Here is a 22,917-nt window from a genome sequence, read left to right on the forward strand (position 1 = left end):
GTTAGATTTTAAATGAAATAGATGAACAGTGTGTCTGGAAAAACAGAGGTCATAGAAGGTGGAAAAACAAGTAGATGAGGCCATAAAAAACACAATAGAACTTTGTATCTAGAGGCATAGAATACAAAAGCAAGGGAGTGATATTGAACTTTTAGAAAACCTTAGTTAGACCACAGTTGAACCACTGTGTATAGCTTTGAACACCCATTATAGGAAAGATATACAGGTACACTATCCCTTATCCGAAAGCCTTGGGACCAGCTGAGTTTCGGTTTTCGGAATTTTTCGGATTTCAGAAGGTATTATTATAAGACTGGGAAATTTGTATTTAATATAAATTTTAAAAGTTCAGGCTACCTCTTGCGACTGTTCCGTGTCTCATTCCCCTTCCTGCTTCTCTGGAAAGCCGGATATCGGCTGACTCCTACTAAGCTGGCCCGCAAATCAGGTCGGGGGTCGGGTGGGGGGGGAGAAAAGAATATCGGACGGGCCGCGGTTCGGGTCGGGTGGGGGGGGGGGGGTCGGGCGGGGGTCGGGGGGGAGAAAAGAATATCGGACGGGCCACGGTTCGGGTCGGGTGGGGGGGGGGGGGTCGGGCGGGGGTCGGGGGGGAGAAAAGAATATCGGACGGGCCACGGTTCGGGTCGGGGAGAAATGAATATCGGACGGGTCGGTGGGGGGGGGGGGAGAAAAGAATATTGGACGGGCCGCAGTTCGGGCCGGGTCGGGGGGGGGGGGGAGAAAAGAATATCGGACGGGCCGCTGCAGCTATCGGACGGGCCGCTGTATTGTTGGGTTCACTCTCCCGGTACCTCCTTCACACTGCCTGGCTCGGCCTGCAATCTCCTACCCAGGAGGGAACTCTGTGACCCTCTGCCCTGCTCAGCGTAAGTCGTGCGCCACTCTGGTTATGTCGTGCGCACGACTTACGCTGAACAAAAAAACTTTCGGTTTTTAGAGGTTTTCGGTTTTCGGAAGTTCGGATAAAGGATAGTCTACCTGTAATAACATTTAAAAAAAAGTGTGGTGTAGGTTCTCTAGAACATTACCAGGAATGGGGGTTTACAGTTAGAATGAGAAATTACTGACCTCTATTTTAATAAAATCCACTCAGCAGGAACGGGACGGGTGAACGGTTAAAATGACAAAATTCAGCTTACTGCCCCGTTACCGCCAGAAACCGGGCAACCGCCATTTTAACTCGGGAGCCGCTGGAAACAGGCAGCTGTCTCATTAATGAATGTAAATCGGGTTCCAATTATGTTATCAGGACCCTGACGCGATTTTAACTGGGCAGATCAGCAGCCCCGCCCAGTGGCAAACCTGCTGAGTGAAACCTAGCGGGATTGGCTTCAGCGAGCTGACTGACATGAAGGGAATCAGTATTTAAAGGGGCATTCACTTGCAGGCACTCGGATCATTCGGATCTGTGTGCTATTTTGATTATGGATTTCCAAGGGACTTCTGAGCTTTGAGTTTGCTTCTTTCTGACTTTTTGCCTTAACTACCCTGATTCATTGCTTACTACTTATCATGGATGCTATTTTTGCTTCATTCCTTTGAATGGAGGATCAGTTAGAGGAAGAGCAGCAGTAGCAGCAGCCTCAACAACCAGGGCAAGCAGCAGGTGGGCCTGTTAAAGCAAGTGAGGGGAGCTGCTTGTAGAAGACCTTACCCAGACCAGACCCATGCCCTCATGTCCAGTGCATAATAGAACATAAGAAATAGGAGCAGGAGTAGGCCATTCGGCCCTCGAGCCTGCTCCACCATTCAGTAGATCATGGCTGATCTGATCATGGCCTCAACTCCACTTTCCTGCACTATCCCCTTATCCCTTGATTCCCTTAATATCCAAAACTCTATCGATCTATGTCTTGAATATACTCAACGACTGAGCATCCACAGCCCTCTGGGGTAGAGAATTCCAAAGATTCACCACCCTCTGAGTGAAGAAATTTCTCCTAAATGGCCGACCCCTTATTCTGAGACTGTGACCCTTGGTTCTAGACTCCCCAGCCAGGGGAAACATCCTCCCTGCATCTACCCTGTCAAGCCCTGTAAGAATTTTGTATGTTACAATGAGATCACCTCTCATTTTTCTAAACTCCAGAGAATATAAAACTCCAGAGAATATAAGCCTAGTCTACTCAATCTCTCCTCATAGGACAATCCCCCCATCCCAGGAATCAGTCTGGTGAACCTTCGTTGCACTCCCTCTATGGCAAGAATATCCTTCCTTCAGTAAGGAGACCAAAACTGTACACACTGCACTTGTTAAAAGCGGCGGCAGTTTCAAACCGGCGGCAGTTGCGAGGTGAGGCCCGATCAGAGCATCGGACCTGTGAGGGGGCAGTGACCGGCGGCAGTTAAAAGCGGCGGCAGTTTCAAACCGGCGGCAGTTGCGAGGTGAGGCCCGATCAGAGCATCGGACCTGTGAGGGGGCAGTGACCGGCGGCAGTTAAAAGCGGCGGCAGTTTCAAACCGGCGGCAGTTGCGAGGTGAGGCGTACCAATTCAACAGCAGAGGAGAGAGGTAAAAAGTAATCCAAGTGTGACGTCACCAGGAAGCAGGTAAGTGATTGGTTGGTGAGTATCTCTTTTATTACAAGCTTAAATTCTGCGGTTTATATTTTCTTGTGTCTCTGTGGTGTAGTGGGGACAGTTGGTAAATAAGCGCCCTAGAGTATATCTTTAACTGGTGGTATTGAATTAATTTAAATTAATTAAAGGGGTAAGTCATGCCAGGAGAGCCCAGCCCCATGTTATGCTCCTCTTGCTCTATGTGGGAATTCAGGGACGCTGCCAGTGTCCCTGATGACCACGTGTGCCGGAAATGCATCCAGCTGCAGCTACTAACGGGCCGTATTGAGGCACTGGAGCTGCGGATGGATGGGTTGTGGAGCATTCACGATGCTGAGAGGGTCGTGGATTACACGTTTGATGAGTTGGTCACGCCGCAGGGTAGGGCTGCACAGGCAGGAGGGAAATGGGTGACCACCAGGTGGAGCAGTAGAAGCAGGCAGGTAGTGCAGGAGACCCCTGTGGCCATCCCCCTTTCAAACAGGTATACCAATTTGGATACTGTTGAGGGGGATGACTCACCAGAGGAAGGCCACAGCAGCCAACTTCCTGGCGCCGGGGGTGTTGCTGCTGCTCAGGAAGGGAGGAAAAAGAGTGGGAGAGCAATAGTGGTAGGGGATTCTATCGTAAGGGGAACAGATAGATGGTTCTGTGGCCGTAGACGTGACTCCAGGATGGTTTGTTGCCTCCCTGGTGCCAGGGTCAAGGATGTCACTGAACGGCTGCAGGGCATTCTGAAGGGGGAGGGGGAACAGGCAGAGGTCGTGGTTCACATTGGGACCAACGACATAGGTAGGAAGAGGGATGAGGTCCTGCAACAAGAATTTAGGGAGCTAGGTAGCAGATTAAAGAGCAGGACTTCAAAGGTTGTAATCTCTGGATTACTCCCGGTGCCATGTGCTAGTGAGTATAGGAATAGGAGGATAGAGCAGATGAATGCGTGGCTAAAGAGTTGGTGCAGGAGGGAGGGCTTTAGTTTCCTGGATCACTGGGCCTGCTTCTGGGAAAGGTGGGACTTGTACAAGTCGGATGGGTTGCACCTGAACCAGAGCGGGATAAATATCCTTGCGGGGAGGTTTGCTAGCACTGTCCGGGGGGGTTTAAACTAAAATGGCAGGGGGTTGGGAACCTGAGCAGGGAGACAGAGGAAAGGAAAACAGGGATAAAAGCAAAAGATAGGAAGGAGAAAAACAAAAGTGGCAGTCAGAGAAATCAACGGTTTAAATCAAACATGGCCGCAGTAAATAATAATTCTAATAGGTCTAAGAGCGTTAAAAAAACAAGCCTGAAGGCTTTGTGTCTTAGTGTGAGGAGCATTTGTAATAAGGTGGATGAATTGGCTGCGCAAATAGAGGTAAACGAATACGATTTGGTTGGGATTACAGAAACGTGGCTCAAGGATGGCCAAGACTGGGAACTCAACATCCAGGGGTATTCGATATTCAGGAAAGATAGGCAAAAAGGAAAGGGAGGTGGGGTAGCATTACTGGTTAAAGAAGGGATTAATACAATTGTAATGAAGGATATTAGCTCTGATGATGTGGAATCTGTATGGGTAGAATTGAGAAATACTAAGGGAAAAAAACATTAGTGGGAGTGGTATATAGACCTCCAAACAGTAAGGTGGAGGTTGGGGATGGCATTAAAAGGGAAATTAAAGAAGCGTGCAATAAGGGCACAGCAGTCATCATGGGTGACTTTAACCTGCATATAGATTGGGCCAACCAAATTAGTAACAATACTGTGGCGGAGGAATTCCTGGAGTGTTTACGGGATGGTTTCCTGGACCAATATGTCGAGGAACCAACCAGAGATCAGGCCATCTTAGACTGGGTATTATGCAACGAGAAAGGATTAATTAGCAATCTTGTTGTACGAGGCCCCTTGGGTCAGAGCGATCATAATATGATCGAATTCTTCATTAAGATGGAGAATGAAGTAGTTGACTCAGAGACAAGGGTCCTCAATTTAAATAAAGGAAACTACGATGGTCTGAGGAGCGAGTTGGGCAGGATTGAGTGGGGAATGGCGCTCAAAGGGTTGACGGTGGATAGGCAATGGCAAACATTCAAAGACCGAATGGATGAGCTACAGAATTTGTTCATCCCAGTTTGGCGTAAAAATAAAACAAAAAAGGTGACTCAACCGTGGCTAACAAGGGAAATTAGGGATAGCATAAGATCCAAGGAGAGGACATATAAATTGGCTAGAAAAAGCAATAATCCTGAGGATTGGGAGCAGTTTAGGAGTCAACAAAGGAGGACAAAGGGATTAATTAAGAAAGGGAAAATAGAATATGAGAGTAAGCTAGCAGGGAACATAAAAACTGACTGTAAAAGCTTATATAGATATGTGAAGAGAAAAAGATTGGTGAAGTCAAGCGTAGGTCCCTTGCAGTCAGAATCGGGGGAATTTATAATGGGAAACAAGGAAATGGCAGACCAACTAAATGCATACTTTGGTTCTGTCTTCACAAAGGAGGACACAAATAACCTCCCAGAGATGCCGGGGAACATAGGGTCTGATGAAAGTGAGGAACTGAAAGAAATCAGTATTCGTAGGAAAATGGTGTTAGGAAAATTGATGGGACTGAAGGCCGATAAATCCCCAGGGCCTGATGGTCTACATCCCAGGGTACTTAAGGAAGTGGCCCTAGAGATAGTAGATGCACTACTGATCATCTTCCAGAACTCGATAGACTCTGGAACGGTACCCATGGATTGGAGGGTAGCTAATGTTGCCCCACTATTCAAAAAAGGTGGTAGAGAAAAAGCGGGGAATTATAGACCGGTAAGCCTGACATCGGTAGTGGGGAAAATGCTAGAGTCTATTATAAAAGATGTAATAGCAGAGCACTTGGAAAGCAGTGACAGGATCGGACAAAGTCAACATGGATTTACAAAAGGTAAATCATGCTTGACTAATCTACTGGAATTTTTTGAGGATGTAACTGGTAAAATAGATAAGGGAGAACCAGTGGATGTGGTGTATTTGGACTTTCAGAAGGCTTTCGATGAGGTCCCACACAAGAGATTAGCATGCAAAATTAAGGCACATGGGATTGGGGGCAAGGTATTGACTTGGATAGAGAACTGGTTGGCGGACAGAAAGCAAAGAGTTGGAATAAACGGGTCGTTTTCCGAGTGGCAGGCAGTGACTAGTGGGGTACTGCAAGGATCTGTCCTAGGACCCCAGCTGTTCACAATATATATTAATGATCTGGATGAGGGAATTGGATGTAATATCTCCAAATTTGCAGACGACACAAAGCTGGGCGGGAGGGTAAGCTGCGAGGAGGATGTCGGGAAACTCCAGAACGATTTGGACAGGTTGGGTGATTGGGCAGAAACATGGCAAATGCACTATAATGTGGATAAATGTGAGGTTATCCACTTTGGTGGCAAAAACAGGAAGGCAGATTATTATTTGAATGGCAATAGATTGGGAGAAGGGGAAGTGCAAAGAGACCTGGGTGTCCTTGTGCACCAGTCGCTGAAGGTAAGCATGCAGGTGCAGCAGGCGGTTAAGAAGGCAAATGGTATGTTGGCCTTCGTAGCAAGAGGGTTCGAGTACAGGAACAAGGATGTCTTGCTACAGTTGTACAGGGCCTTGGTGAGACCGCACCTTGAGTATTGTGTGCAGTTTTGGTCACCATACCTGAGGAAGGACATTCTTGCCATGGAGGGAGTGCAGCGAAGATTCACCAGGCTGATACCTGGGATGGCAGGAATGACGTATGAGGAGAGATTGTGTCGATTGGGCTTATACTCACTGGAGTTTAGAAGATTGAGAGGGGATCTCATCGAAACCTATAAAATTCTGTCAGGTCTGGACAGACTAGATGCAGGAAGGATGTTTCTGATGGCCGGGGAGTCCAGAACCAGGGGTCATAGTCTAAGGATAAGGGGTAAGCCATTTAGGACTGAAATGAGGAGGAATTTCTTCACCCAGAGAGTGGTGAACCTGTGGAATTCTCTGCCACAGAGGGCCGTGGAGGCCAGTTCATTAAATATATTCAAGAAAGAGTTGGAAATGTTTCTTGAGGCTGAAGGGATGAAGGGATATGGGGAAAAGGCGGGGACAGGGTACTGAGTTTGGATGATCAGCCATGATCACATTGAATGGCGGAGCAGGCTCGAAGGGCCGAATGGCCTACTCCTGCTCCTATCTTCTATGTAACAGGGCATCAGAGGATGAGCCAGGAGTTTTTGTTAACAGGAAGGGCTTCCACTCCATCATCACATTGTAGCTAGGGAGACTATGGAGCAGTTGATGGAGCATGGCTCTCAGTAACCTACTCAATCTCCTTACTGTAAAACTGACCAGAAGCCCCTCTGCAATAAAAGCACTTGTTACCCCACTTCACCATTCCCTTAATTCTGCATTAAAGAACATTGAAACCTTTTATACAAGCCATATATATCACTGACATTCTGACAATGCAGACTAAGAAGTTGCAATGAAAAGAAACTATAGACCAAAGTCCAACATGTGATAACAGTGATGCTTTTAATTTCAAACATAATACTCTGGTGAATTCCTTAAGAAGGTTTACTAACACTACTAGTCCTACTACTAGCTGGGCTGGTGGAAAGTTGTTGTTGCTCATGTGGGGACCCTTGAGATGCTCGTGGCTGACAACTTCAGGGAGCTCAAGACTGAGAGGGCCCAGCTGCAGACTGCAGCATTTCGACTGCTGGCAGGGCAGTCTGGCCCAGCTGGTTTTCTTGCACCGTGGTTGGTACTGGTTTAGGAGGTGGCAAGAAAGCAAACACGCTGACATCCTAAGAGAAGGCAACTCATGCTGCTCTTGCTGTGACACTACCACTCCTGTGGAGCTGTGATTCATCACTTTCACTGATCTGTGGGAGAACAGACTGGAGAAAATAAGTGAATGCTTGAAAGCCCCTATCTACAAGGTCCACCAATCTCTCCACGATGGACACCTATCAGAGCCCAGAGCCTGCATGGCAGCTGTTTGAGCATCCATCATTGTCTCATGTTGCGAGGGCCTGGCTGCAGCGTACCTACAGGCGGCCACATTGTCCCAGGTAGACTGCAGTGTGCTGATGCTCATGCAAGAAGACAACACACAGGCTGGAAGCTGACCCCTCTATACTTTCAGCCATGGTGGTGAAACCTCTTGGCAGGCCTTCTAATATTTGGTATAACTGCTTGTGTGAAACAAGCAGTTTTCTTGGCAGAGTTGGGAGAGGACCCGACCCTCCGGCGAGTTGTCTCCTGGTCTGTCCATGACACTGCTATCTGCTGCTGATCACTAGTGCTGGGTGCTTTACCATGTGCAGTGCCCTCTAGCGCATTCTCTAACCCAGCCAGGGTCTCAGTCTCCGTGCGGATGCTTGGTTGTGATGCAACCCATGATGGTGCCTTCTCAGAAGGATTCTCCTCACTCTTTGGTGACCAGGTCAAGGGCAACATTGGTGGAGGGATGGAAAGCAAGCTGCCCGCCACCTTCTCGACTCACAAATATATTTAAAAAATGGTCAAAAAATGTGTACAGACTGGTACATATACATGTATAGATGAGCAGATAAATGTTTGTAAAATTTTAATTGCAAAACTAGGTAGACATAGAGCAGATGTTTCCACTTGTGGGGGGGACCAAAACTAGGGGCCATAAATATAATATTCACTAATAAATCCAACAGGGAATTCAGGAGAAACTTCATTACCCAGAGAGTGGTTAGAACATAGAACTCACTACCACAAGGAGTAGTTAAGACACATAGCTTAGATACATTTAAGGGGAAGCTAGATAAACATATGAGGGAGAAAGGAATAGAAAGTTATGCTGATAGAGTTAGATAAAGAGGGGTAGGTGGAGGCTCGTGTGGAGCATGGACCAGTTGGGCTGTTTCTGTGCTGTACATTCTGAGTAATCTATGTAAACGGTTAGCTTTTAATACAGAAACTCAGGACACAAAGAACTGTTTTGGAGATTCCCTTGCGTTTACATTGCAGTGTCTCCCAACTAATATATTAAACTAGCCTGTGAACACATACATTTTCATGCTTGCATGAGATCAAAGGGTACAATTCAGCAGGATTTCTTCTGCCAGGTTCATGCAAGAGTTGTCTAGGCCATAATCACTCTAGGCTAAATCTGACAATATAAACAGGGTATTGGATTTGACCGCAGAATGGGACTGACTGTATGAAATCAGTCAGACAGAATGACATACACACCTTGTAGCATTTCCCAACAGATTAGGAGGTGAAGAACTCACATTCTTCATTTAAGAGGTTCTATCACATATTTCTTTTCAGCGAAAGGCCAAGTTCAAAAACAATTTCACTCCCTTCATTTTATGCCCATTGTTTTTGATTCTTTGCAGGTGAAATTCAACTTCTATTTAAAAAAACTCACAAATAAATTAGGATAGATGTGATTAAAATTCCATTTCTTGGCTGTTACTTTTAAAAGTATATTTCACACCGTAGAAAAAATCTTTTACATTAATGAATCTTAAATATATAACAATCTTTCCATTGAAGAAGATAGTGATTGCATAAATCCACATTATTTAATTGGTTTGACAAAGTGGTATCTTTTCTCATTGGATACTTAAAAGAAACTAATAATTTAACATGATCATGTGAAATGATGGTTAGTTGGAGAAATGTATATCCATTAATAGAGAGCTCATAACGCGAGGAATTAAAATATACAAATAGAAACCATACTGACAAGGTTAATGCATTTATGTCATTTTTTGTCATATTACATTCCTGCGAAGTGCTTTGGGACATTTTCCTACATTAGAGGCATTATATAAATGCAAATTGTTGTTGTTGACTTGTTAATGGGGTAATTTCAACTAGTTTCTCAGGCGCCCACATTTCTTCACCTATTCTGAGCTAAGAATTTTGCCAGCTATTGTTTACCTTCTGTGTTATCAAGTTTGACCATTAAGAAAGGCCATGTGTTCATATAAGTGAAATGAAAGCTGCTGTAGTAAACCTCTCCCATATGTGGTGGGACAAACAGTATAAAGGGGAGTCATTCTCTGTCTGAAGGACTGCACTGTTTTATTATGTTTAGTGCAATCATTAGTGAAGCTCTGAATAAGGACTGGCTATGGGAGTATTCTTTACTGGACTACATATCACAAGTCTGAGCACATTGAACTAGGTAGCAATATATCATCACAGCCAAAAACTCAAAAGGTGTTTGTGAATTAATGATAAGTTTCAGCTTTACTTTATATCCTTTGCTTCGTAACTGACAAATGCATTTTTTTCTTGTTTTATTGTTGTATAGCTATACTATATACACTAGCAACAAATGTGTTGCTTGTCATTAGTGGGTACTGGAAGTTGTAGTACCTTAGCACAATTGCTTGCAAGCCTGCGTTTTGTACCTGACAGTAATTCCAGGAAAAATTAGGCCTAAATTCGTTGGCATCCCAGACTAGAGGCGATTCCGGCGGCACGTAGCAACAATGCGCCAGAACAGAGAGGACCAAACTAAGTTTGTCCTCAAGCCTCATGATCATAATTTAAGGTAAACTGCAGGCACCAATTACGTGCTCCAACGCAACTCCCCTGTCGGGGCCTAACCAATTTCAGCCGATGACAAGGCCCACTTGTAAGTTCGGGCAAGGGGGGAGTCGATCAGGAGGGCGTGGCAAGGGTGGCTCACCAGCAACCCACAGTTTTTTTGTGGAGCCAGGAGAAGGACTCCTGCTCCTTCCGACTCCGCAAAAATTGAAATTTCCTGAAGTTATGAGCCTTTGTTTGAAGGGCCTCCAGTGGTCCTTTTAAGGTCTGCTTGTTGGGTCGCTCAAGACCTGAAAATACTGGTTGGACAAATGCAATATATTTGAGGGTGGAAAGATATTGGACATGAATGTTAATGTAGGGACCAGGGATGGTTCAGCTGAAGCACTCTTCATTGAGCTGCTACTGAAAGCTCTAGCTGCAGGTATGTTTTGGAGCCCTCCTGTTTCCTTGCCATCCTTTATGTCATCAATGTTATCTGCCTCCTCACACAGAAAGTCCTTGACCAATGGTGGCTCCATGCATTGTCTCCATTGCAGAGTAAAGTTATGCAGCATTCTGCAAACCACTATCATATGTGATACACTTCGTAGGTTATATTGTAGGAAGCCACCAGACCTGCCCAGGCAACAGAATCATTTTTTGAGCTCTCCAAAGGTCTTTTTACAAAAATCATTATTGCGATAATATTTTATTGTGTTATCAATTGAGCCTTCTTGTCCTCAAGTTATGTTGTATAATGAGCTAATAATAAAATAAATTACAATTACTCTAAAAAAAAAAAAAAAAAAAAATATTCTATTTTAAACAGGGTGATACTGACCAAGAAGACATTGATGATGACCATCAAAGTGTTGCAACTTCATCTGTAACTGTAAGTCTTTTCTTAAATGCTTTTAAATTTGTAGTTTTGTGGAAATTGAAGTGTTATTGATATTCGATTAGCTCTTTGTTTTAACATGTTGGTCCCAAATGTCCTCGGGAGTTCCGTCGGACTCTAGCAGGAGTCTGACGGAATGTTGCAGAAACAGGCAGGGACCTGGAAACGGTAGAGCCTCACTGACTTTCAGAGATCTCAGTCAGCTTTGTGAGGTGTAGAACTTCTGCCCTCCAAATTGATGCCAGGTGGGGGTGGGACCAGGGTCAGAGGAGGGACCTGGCATAAGACTGGAGGCTGATGCATGCTGAGAGGGATGAGGCATACTGACCTGCAGAAGGGTGCAAGTGGACCCACTGGAGAGGGTGGATGGAGTGGTCCAGGACATAGAAGTAGCCTGGACCCCAAAGATAAGGTAGGATTTTCTTTTTAAAAGTCTGCGTTACTGTCCTTACACAGGGCACTGAGGTGGGACTCCAGGAGGTCTCGGGTGGAGGGGGAAGGGGTTGGGGGGGTGGGGTGGGAGGGGGGTAGGAGGGCTGGGCACCCCTGGCCCCAGTGGCAGCTAGATGCCAGATTTTCAGGACGTTTGCACCGGAGATGCGTCCACTTGGCCCATGCTAATTAGATGTCCTCCCACTGACCTCACAAACTCTGGTGAGATCAGTGCTGGAAGGCACTGGTGGGCACAATCCTGGCATAATCACTGGGATTGTGGGTGTAGACTTCGGGGGCCATTATTGATTTTAGTACTTACTAATAATCATGCCTTTTATATGGCACATTGTCAGTTACTCCAGTTGCTTTCTTTATTTACTTAGAATCTCATTATTTACACCACCCAAACCTGCGACCTCTTCCACCTAGAAGGACAAGGGCAGCAGACTCATGGGAACACCACCACCTCCAAGTTCCCCTTCAAGTCACACAGCATCCTGACTTAGAAGTATATCGCCGATCCTCCATTGTCACTGGGTCAAAATCCTGGAAGTCCCTACCTAACAGCACTATGGGAGTACCTTCACCACACGGACTGCAGCGGTTCAAGAAGGTGGCTCACCGCCATCTTCTCAAAGGCAATTAGGGATGGGCAATAAATGGCCTTGCCAGCGATGCCCACATCCCATAAAAACAAATTTTTTAAAAATTACTTTTATTAAACGCACCAGTGGAAGCACAGAGTTAGATTACATAGTGCAGACTGCAGTGTTAATCAAGAAGATATGGAAACAAAAAATACTTTTAGTGGGGGCCAATGCAGGCGGTGAACCGCCATGAGGCCCGGTAGTTAAAATCATTAGCAGGCCCCAACACGGACTCCCACCCAAAGCTGGTGGGAGTTCAAATCCATGACTGCTGCCGGGGACGCACGGAAACAGTCCCGCCAAGGTAAGTAAGGAATTGGGAGGGGGAATTTGGAAAGTCTGCGATCAGGATTGTGCTCGAGTGTTTGCCAGTGATGGAGTAGAGTGAAAAGAAACAACATGACGAGGATAGTACCGGGTCTGAGCTTGGGGCATGCACTTGACGTCACCATATTCCACTCCCTCTATCCCTCCACGTCAATGGTTCCTTCAATGGCCTCTTCAAAGACATGCAAGCACCTCCCGACTGTCCATTTCTGCTTTTATCTATTACATTCTGCTTAGTCCTGCAAGCAAAGACGCAGATGTGAGAAACTGGAAGTGACAGAATAGATACATGTGTGCATCCTGCAGCCCATCGTGGGTGTGAGTACAGGTACACAATACATTTACTCACACCCACGATATTGTTTGAAGTATTTTTTGGGAGCAGCCCTTTAACGATATCAGTTTGGCAAGCGTCACAAGTATAAGTCGCTGTTGCACATCGTGCCCAACTACAGAATGCGCATTCATGGTAAGCATTCCAAACACTGTAAGGTAGTGGAAGGAAACCGTTTGTGGCATGCATACTAAGCCATCTACTTGGTGTAAGGTCATCATGGGTAGTATTACCTTGGCTGATGTTCTGAAGTCTCTAAACATTTTCTGTATTTGCAGTCAGGTCCCCTGTGTGATGGTAACAGCAATGTCATGGACTGCCTCTTCCTCCCATGCACTCTGTGCAGTTCACGTGTGGGGAAGTGCCAAACAGGGCACCCTTTCCCAACCACACTTCGTCCAGGAGCATTTATACTAATGCATCAGCAAATCAAGGAGCTTATGGATGTCCTGACTCCATTGTGCTGGTGATTTGTAAGGTGGTGAAACTTTAATTCACCAAAAATACCCTCCTCTTGAACCTGGTGCTGTAGGCCTTTTAACCTCTGCCACAGCATCAGATATCCCCCCCCCCCACCCCCCCAACAGTAAGGTCGTGATTGGAATATTATATGCAAGTGCCCACTGTGCATGCATAGTTAGATCTGACCCTGGAAAATTCAGCGGTGTCAGGTGTGTGCTGTAGTAGGCAGAAAAGTGTACTATGCAAGGCTCCTGCTTATACTGTGGAAATCTATGCTTGATTTAGGAAGTAAGGAATACTTCCAAATCTAGGCATAGAGTACACCAACAAGATATTCTAATAAGAAGGACAGAGAAATAAAAATGCAAGAAATAGTTAACAGAATGCTTTAAAACAGAGTGGGGATTCAGGCTTTGAGAACAATGGGTTTTCTATTTCTACTGTTTCTGAAGTATAGCCTAGGTATACTGCCAGAAAGGGAATCAATCTCTTTAAGCTGGATGGATACATTTGCTGTCTTAACTGAGCCAGTTCTGCTTCACCAAGTGACCTCTTTTGTATTTTTAAAACCAAAATTGTTTCCTTTGACCTTTGGACATTGCATAAGAGTAACTGTGGGAAAATGTGTAACAGTGCACCAAGTGTCATTTTCAGTGCCAGGAATAAGAAGAATTTTTGCATATCGACACTGAGTTGCGAACCATGAAAAGTTATAGCTCTGCCAGTTTCCAGTTTGCTCACAGTATTCCCTTCCGTTTCTGGTTAAAGAAGCTTTTTAACAAAACCCAATCTGTTATGCTGGACAGAAAGCTTTAGCTGTCCTTCCTGTGCTACCACAGAGAGAATGAGAAATGAAGGCTGAAGGCCTAGACAGTTTGCAAGGGGAAATGCACACAAGGTCAGGAAGAAATGAGAACTTGTTCACTTTGTGCTCCCCGGGTGATATCCAATAACCCTTTCAGCTTTCAAACTGTAAAACACAGATTCATTTGCTCAATTCAGAGAGACAGGGGCAGATTTTGTCAGAAACTTAGCTGGAGTTATATATGACAGAGCCTTACATAGTAGAAGAAACACTTTCTTTATCTAAGCAACAGGAGGGCATGAAAATGTAAGCACTTGGCAGAAACAACATAAATTCAGTGTTTTGCTGATCTGACCCAGACCGGGTGGAAGGAATGCACCGTTTTCCTTTGACGGTCTGATTTCCTGACTGACGTTTGAGAAGTTGTCTAGCCTGGCCACTAAAGAAAGTCCACATCAATTACTTAAAAGGAAGCCAGCCTTGTCTCTGAAAGCTTGGCAGTAGAAGTGGTTATTGTTGAAGTAGAGCTAATGAACTTACTCTTTTTTTGTATTTTCAAAGACTTAATTATTTGTCTTAAGGTCACAAGACCCTTAAGAACTTAAAACACAGCCTGCTATGGAACTGAAATCTCATTAGATCAGATAACTCACAGCAGGCTCCTCATGGTGTACTATGAAGCTTTCTTTGCTCCAGTTAACCACTTTCCTACAAAAATTCTTCTTAATTATAGTTAGCTATTTTAATATAGATGTGACAAAAGCTCATGTCACATCTTCCAGCTGACAGATTTCTTTCACAAGTAGGACTGAGCTTTATCCCCTAAATCTACACAACTGCTGCTATATGGTAGAGGGTTTAGAAAAATTATTTTTAAAACATTTCTCCACGTCCTGAAAACAGGAATACATGAGAACATTTGATAATGTTTGTCGATGTTTTGGTGAACAGACATGCACAGTAGGTGACTTGTAGATACAGGTAGACTATCCTTTATCCGAAAACCTCGGGACCAGCCGTGTTTTGGTTTTCGGAAAATTTCGGATTTCGGAAGGTATTTTATAAGACTGGGAAATTTGTCGGGGGTGGGTCGGCGGGGGGGTCGTCGGGGGTGGGGGTCATCGGGGTCGGCGGTGGGGGTCGCCGGGGGGTCCGCGGGAGGGGGTCGGCGGGGGTCGGCGGGGGGGTCGGCAGGGGTCGGCGGGGGTCCACGGGGGGGTCCGCGGGGGGTCGTCGGCGGGGGTCGGGGTCGTGCGCCACTCTGGTCATGTCGTGCGCACGACTTACGCTGAACGAAAAAACCTTCGGTTTTTAGAGGGTTTCGGTTTTCGGAAGTTCAGATAAAAGGTAGTCTACCTGTATATATTGGTCAAACCCAACATACTTCTGAACATTTTTCTCTCCATGGGGGTAATTGTAACTTTTGGTGACAGTGTAAAACAGGCGATATTGAATCAGGCACCCTTTATACACCTCTTCCGATTTTCCTTTCCATCATTCCTGTTTGCATGGGGTGAGACTACAGATAGCCGTAGAAATCCCAACGTGCAGTTAGAGAATCAACTTCAATACTGCTTAGAAATTGAAAATTTGATGAGAACCAAATCAATTTAAGAAACATTTTGTTTATTTTAAAGAATAAGACCTGTTTTTCTCCCAAGTAAGATATATATATATATTCATTTATGATATTGATTCATAAATATATTTTTAAAATAATAACTTGCATTTATATAGTGCCTTTAATGTAAGAACATTTCCCAAAGCGTTTCATAGAAGCATAATCAGACAAAAATTGACACGGAAATAAAGGAGGAGGAGAGAGAGATGGAGAGGCAGAGATTTAGGGAGGAAATTCCAGACCTTAGGCCCTAGATGGCTGAAGATACGGTTGCCAATGGTTGGGCGAAGAGAGTGGAGGATGTGCAAGGGGCCAGAGTTGGACGAACACATAGGGCTAGATTTTCAGTATAGGCAGTTTTGGGGCGCTAACCTTAGCGCCCGCCCAAAGTTAGCGCCCGCCCCAAAGTAGCGCCCCGTTGCCGGGAATTCAGTGGCTTCGCCCTAAGAGGTTGGTGGAGCGCTAAAAGAGGCGTTCCACTACTCTCTTTAGGCGCTAAGCCGGCGGTCCAGAGGGATAGCGCCCAGGCGGGGCGCAGCGCGGGTGCGGTCATTTTTGAACTGACAGCAGACCCCGTGGCGCCGACCAGCTCTTAAAGGGGGAAGGGACGAATTGGTCTGCTGCCACGCCCTGCACACTGCAGCCTTGCAAAGAGGCCTCAACACTGCTGCTCAGCCCCAGGGAGTCATGGCAACGCCAGAGAAGGCCCGTCAGCGTGCCCTGCACTTCTCAGAGGGTGATCTGGACATAATGGTCACAGCTCTGGAGGTGAGGCGCAAGATCTTGTTCCCAGAGAGTGGGAGGAATCCAACCCACCACGACTACACCAAAGCCTGGAAGCAGATCGCCCAGAGGGTGACGTTCACCGGCGATGCCCCCAGGACCCACAAACAATGTCGTAAAAAATACAACGACCTGACCAGGATTGTCAAGGTGAGTAGCCTTTCCAGTCTCCTCCTCATTCTTGCATGTACACCTGACATGATGGGCAAAGGGAGCTGAAAGTCCTAATGGCCAGCCCTCAGCCAGCAGCATTGGGACAGTCATGAGCATCAAATGGCCATTCGGCACTCTACACTTTGGCCAAGCTATTCCACCATGGGAGGCTGTGCACACTACATCAGGGCTTCACTCTGTCCAAGCTATTCCACCATGGGAGGCAGTGCACACTACATCAGGGCTTCACTCTGGCCAAGCTATTCCACCATGGGAGGCAGTGCACACTACATCAGGGCTACACTGCGCACTTACAGCCCGTCCTTTCTCTTGCAGGCTAAAGTAGCCTTTAATCGCCAGGCCCGTGCCAGGGGTGGCCGCGCCAAGCTGCAGAAGCTCACTCGGCTGGAGGAGCGCGTGTGTGCGCTCATGGGAGCCCATGTGATCGTCCCCACAGCGTGCGGAGTATCCGACCCTCCACTGCCCGGCAATGGTAAGGACCTCGCCTTTTGGCCCTCTCGCGTCGCACTGGCCCATCCGAGCTACCTCCTTTGCCACTGTCCCACCAATGCGCTGAATGCCACCAGTCCTAACTCCCTCGCTGACGCCGTCTCCTCACTCTGAAGCTACTCTTGTGCATTCCTGCTTTCAGCTGGTGACGACCAGGACCCTGAAGCTGCCAGTGACAGCACCTCCGAGCAGGAGGAGGAGGAGGAGCAAGCCGGACCATCGGGGGAACAGTCACGTCCCGCAGGAGAGGAGGAAATGCTTGACACCTCCTCACTGGACGAGTGCCTGGAGGAACTGTCGCAGGGCAATGCAGCTTCTGGGACCAGTGGCGTCCAGCCACCCAGGAGCCGTGCGCGTGGCCCGCGGCCTTCCCCCCAAAGGGGGGGAAGGATCAGAGGGGAGTGCTGCTGATTGGCACACTCGCCGCCACCAACGTGGCAAGGGTCCCTTAGTTCGGCCCCCTCCTCCCCAGCGGGAGAGTCGCGACTCCAGTCCGGACACCTTCACCTCGGAGGAGGTGCGGAAGCTGGATAAGATGGCCGAGGATTCGGACCGGCGCCACACGGAGCTCATGAGCGTGGTGGGGCGCATGCCTGAGGCCATCGAGTCGCTGGCGACCAGTGTGCGCGAGTTCGGGGCAGCAACTGCCGCGAGTGGCCGCATGCTGACTGATGCCGTCAAGACCCTGGCGGATGTGATGCGCGCGCACACCAGGACAACAGGGGCACTCACTGCTGCCACACGCGCTGTCTCAGGCAGGCATCGCCAGGGCAGCCGCCGCGCTGGACCATCCCAGCAAGCCGCCCCTCGGCTGATTGTTGCGGATCCTGCAGTGCGGGCCCGGCCGAGTGCCACCGCGCCACAGCACCAGCCAGCGCATCCCAGACGCCAGCTGGCCCACATTGCGCCATCCGTCGCCGCCATTCCCCCACTGGGGCGTCAAGGGCAAGCGGCTGCAGCTGATGGTGGCCAGGCTCAGGTGCGCCACTCAGCAGACGGCCCCTCGAGGCCCAAACGCCGTGTAGGCCGCCCCCCAGCGGCATCTGGCGGAAGGGCATCTGAGCCTCAGGCACCTTCCCCCAGCCTCGCAGCAGCCACTGGGCAGAGCTTGCGAAGGAGCAGCAGGCCGGGCAGGGGAGGCAAAAGGCTGGGCAAGGTCTCGCCCTCGCGGGCCACTCAGTAGAGGGTGTGGCCAGCTTTCCTTTTATATGGCGGTGGCCATCTTTATTTTGCCCATGGTTGTGTTGTTGGAGGGCTTATTTTTTGCGTTAGGCCGACGTTGAGGCCCGGTTTGAAGAAAGGTGGAGTGACTCCTCCCCAGTTTGTGGGAGTGAGTCGTTTGTTGGGCTTTTTGTGGGGCCCGTTTATTGTTTTTGGGGATTCATGTGGGAAGGGCTTTTCATTTCTGTGTAATAAAAAATTATCTTTATTCATGCAGTCTCCATGGTTGTTCTTCTTAGTGTTTGTTGGCTTCGCCGGCTGAGGGCTTGCGGAGCGGCTGCATTCATCTTCCCTCATGGCCCCTGGCCATTCCCTGACGGGGCTTAGAAGTACCGTGTAATAAGGTGGCGTCGTGCGGCCCTTGGCCCTGGTCGCTCCCTCCTGGGAACGTACTCCTGCTCCTCCTCCTCCTCCTCCTCATGCTCCTCCTCCTGAGGTGCTGGTCCAACGTCAGGTGGCAGTGCCTGAGTCCTGCGGATAGCCAGGTTGTGTAGCATGCAGCAAACCACCACAAATTGGGAGACCCGGTCCGGCGAATACTGGAGAGCTCCTCCGGAGCGATCAAGGCAGCGGAACCGCTGCTTGAGGACCCCAATAGTTAGCTCGATGATGTTGCGGGTGGTTTGATGGCTCTCGTTGTAGGCCTCTTCAGCAGCGGTCCTGGGCGCGCGGAGCGGGGTCATGAGCCAGGTGCACAAAGGATAGCCTTTGTCCCCGAGTAGCCATCCTCTTGGGGGAGGCTGTGCCTGGAACATGTCATGCACAGTACTCTGCCGCAGGATAAAGGCATCGTGGCTGCTGCCTGGGAAGCTGGCATTGACTGCCATGATGCGCTGCTTGTGGTCACAGACCAGCTGCACATTCAGAGAATGGTAGCCCTTCCTGTTGCGATACTGCTCGCCATGCTCCAGAGGGGCCCGCAAAGCCACATGCGTACAGTCAATGGCGCCCTGCACCAAGGGGAATTCCCCGAGTCTGGAAAATCCCAATGCGTGCTGATGCTGGCTCTCCAGGGCCATGGGGAAGGAGATGAATTGGCTTCTCCTTCTGAACAGTGCTTCGGTCACCTGGCGGATGCAGCGATGCGTGCCGTACTGGGAGATGTTTGCTATGTCCCCAGCAGCGTATTGGAAGGAGCCGGTGGCATAGAAGTTCAATGCCGCCGTCACCTTCACTTCCACCGACAGAGACGTCCTGCACCTGAGCTTTGGCCGCAGATCTCGGCGAAGCAGGTGGCAGATCTCTGCAATCACCTCCTTTCGGAATCGGAGCCTTTTAACACATCGCGCGGCACTCATGTTTAGGTAGGAGCGCTGCTGGCGGTATAGCCTGACTAGGTAAGGCCTACGTGGCCGACGCCTGTAGCCCCCTCTGCCTCTAGCCAGGGCTGCCCCTCTCACAATGCGTCTGCGAGCCCTACGGACATGGAGCTGCAGCTCCGCGTTGGCACCCCATGCAACCCCCATCAAATCCTGGCAAACACTCAAATTTCCAAAAGGCCACTTGCAGCGCTCTGGCCTGAGTCCAAAAATACCTGAGCTCTTGCTGCTTGAAACCAGTTAGCTATCCTCCTTGTTGTGTCTCCAGAAATGCGTTGCACAAGAGTGTTTTCTGAAAAAAGGCTGGCCTTTATACTGGAGAGCACGTCCCCTTTAATTTGTGCCCCCCGGGGCCCGCGCTGGTTGTGTTGCGTTCCTTTTTCCAAACGCTCCGGCCGCCAGCCGCACAATGGGGCGGTCCGACTGAAGTTTGGAATCGGGGCGCACAAAGGGCGTTGCACGAGGATGTGACGTCATTTTCTGCGCGCGCATCCGGGCGGGCGCTAAACTTTGCGCCGGCGCTAACGGGCAACTTAATTTGGGGCGGGGCGCAAACTGCGCTGCGCACGGGCGCTACACGCATAGCGCCCGAAAATCACTTCTCTTAAGGCGCTAACTGCTGGCGCTATCAACTGAAAATCTAGCCCATAGTTCTTGTAGGGTTATAGGGCTGCAGGATACAGAGATAGGAGGGGTGAGGGAATTGAACATGAGGATGAGCATTTTAAATTGGAAGCATTGGGGACCCGGGAGCCAATGTAGGTCTGCGAGCACAGAGGTGATGGGTGAGTAGGACTTAGTGCAGGTTAGGATACAAGCAGCAGATTTTTGGATGAGGTGAAATTTATGGAGAATGGAGAATGTAGGCTGGCCAGCTTGAGTCTGGAGGCAACAAAGGCAACAGATGGGATGCAGGAGCGGAGACGGGTAATGTTAGAGGTGGAAGTAGGTGGTCTTTGTGATGTATAGGTTGTGTGGTTAGAAGCTCAGCTCAGGGTCAGATAGTCGGCTTCGACCCATGACAGTGGCCAGTAATGGAGATGGAATCAGAGTCAGAGGTACGGAGTTTGTGGCGGGGGCTGAAGGTGATGGCTTCAGTCTCCCCAATGTTTAACTGGATGAAATTGCAGCTCATCCAGGACTAGATGTCGGACAAGCAGGCTGACAACACAGAGGCACTGCTGGGGTCGAGAGAGGTGATGGAGAGGTAGAGCTGGATGTTGTCAGCATATATGTGGAATTTGACCTCATGGACAAAGTGTAGATGAGAAATAGCCAAGGGCCAAGGATAGATACTTGAGGGACTCCAGAAGTAATGGTGTGGGGTGGGAAGAGAAGCCATTGCTGGAGATGCTCTGGCTAGATTGGATAGGTAAGAGTAGAACCCTGCCAGGACAGTCCCACTGAGCTGGACAACAGAGAAATGTGTTTGAGGAGGGTGGTGTGGTCAACTGTGTCAAAAGCTGGAGAGGGTGGCAGGAGGGAGAGGAGGGAGAATACACCAGAGTCACAGTCACAGAGGGTATCATTTCTGACTTTGATTAGAGCTGTTCCAGTGCTGTGGCAGGGGCAGAAACCTAATTGGAGAGAGTTGGAGGAGTTAAGGAAATGATTAGCACAGATTTGGGAGGCAGCAACACATTCAAGAGCTTTGGAGAGGAGTAGGAGGTTGGAGATGGGGCGATATTTTACAAGAACAGCGGGGTCAAGGGTATATTTTAAAAAGCAATCAATATCCATTTGATAATTAGATGGATATTAATCAGGGCTATTTTGTGAGGAACATATTTGGAGCTGTAAACACACTCATATGGCCCCAATGTGCACCTTTGTTCAAAAATTAAATCTTTGCCTCCTGCTTAGATTTTCCTAGGTTTGAACTGAGCGCACTCAGTGTTCACAGGCATTGAAGATAGAAAGATTTTTGGAGACAGGGGGCTAACTCCAACCCCTGTATATTAAAAATATTACTTTTACTTCAGAGATGCACAAATCATGTTCAATTCAGTGCCAAAAATATGGCCAAAAAAATGCAAATTGTGGATCTGTCAATAAACATTGTCATAAAGGGTGGAAAATGCAACTCAAAGACCGTAAGATCTCTCCTATCCTTCTATTGGGTCAGATTTTGTTGGAGTGGCATGCCTCGTTAGTTAGGCCGGAATTTTCCCCTAAAAGAACCGGGTGGGTTTGGAGCGTGGGGGCAGTTAAATTGTTAAAAATGGGACTCCCGACCTGATCCCGCCTCCAGCCCGCCCACTTCCGCTTTTAACAGAGGCGGAATGGGGGCAAGGCGGCCAACCCGCTCCAAGGGGGTGGTACATCAATTTAAATATTATAATGAGGCTGGAAGCCTCTTTTTTCACCTCCATTTTGAATTAAACTGCCTGTGGATGGGTTTCAACAATTCGTGAAACCCAGCAGTTAAACCAAGGTGGGGACTGCTGCATCCAGGAGGTGAGTGGTTTTATACCTACCTCCTGGATCCAGGGTCCCTGCCTAACCCACCCCCTGCGATCGGAGACCCCTCCACGAGGCCTGCAATCGCCTTCCCAGGACTCCGATCCCCACCATGAGGCCTCTCCCCATATCCCACCGATGATACTGAGGCCGGCCACAATTCTCCGGTGGCCGGCCACAATCTTCTCTCCCCCCACCGAGCCTCCATCCCCCCTCCAATCCCCCACCCACCACCTTCCGATCCCCGATCGAGCCCCCTGCGATCCCCGACCCCCGCCCCCGCAATCCCTCCCCCAGTCCGACCCCTTGCTCCTTCTCTGCATCTGCAGGTCTACCCGCCCGCAGCCAGCCAGCCTCTCAATCTGGCTGGCTGTGGGTAGGAACCTGAGGCCTCACATGTAAATCAGGCCCTACCGTTAAAGTTGGCAGGGCCTGCGCCTCGGAGGCCCCCCGCCCCCAGCCCGCCTACCTGGAGAAAACTTCGGCCTTAGACTTGGTCATGCACATTTAGATTTTAAAACTTTTTGCCTACAAAGTTGCTGGAAGTGCGAACTGATAACTGCACGGTGAGGGTAACAGGGCATCTGGAACCTTAATGAACAATGGGACAAGCAAGGTATCTCCTTAACCAATGAGATTAAAGAATTGCGAAATAAACCGAGGAAGGACTGAGAAGGAGGGTGAATTAGAGTGGGTGAATTCAATGTCAAATCAGAAAGCAAAATAAAGAGAGGGAAAGAAAAATTGGATTAAGAGAGAGAGAAAAAAGAGACAGAAAGGAAAAATAAGAAAAGAAATGTAAAAATTAACAATTTGACATTTTTTAAATCTCCTAAAACAATTCACAACCTGAAGGAATG

At 48.4% G+C, this 22,917-nt stretch overlaps 1 protein-coding gene across 11 annotated transcripts in view; it reads left to right on the forward strand.

Moving 5' to 3' along the window:
* LOC147116456 (retrovirus-related Pol polyprotein from transposon 17.6) overlaps nucleotides 1-22,917 on the forward strand; it is a 614,807-nt gene that overhangs the window by 383,198 nt on the left and 208,692 nt on the right. For all 11 annotated transcript variants that reach the window (XM_085991401.1, XM_085991398.1, XM_085991400.1 and 8 more), the window contains one exon: nucleotides 10,912-10,974. In XM_085991401.1, the coding sequence (XP_085847527.1) occupies nucleotides 10,912-10,974 (63 nt within the window). The remainder of the gene's footprint in view (nucleotides 1-10,911; nucleotides 10,975-22,917) is intronic.

The sequence above is a fragment of the Somniosus microcephalus genome, chromosome 6 (assembly GCF_052327205.1).
Source record: "Somniosus microcephalus isolate GS21.2 chromosome 6, FLI_Smic_1.0, whole genome shotgun sequence".
Classification (NCBI taxonomy): Eukaryota; Metazoa; Chordata; class Chondrichthyes; order Squaliformes; family Somniosidae; genus Somniosus; species Somniosus microcephalus.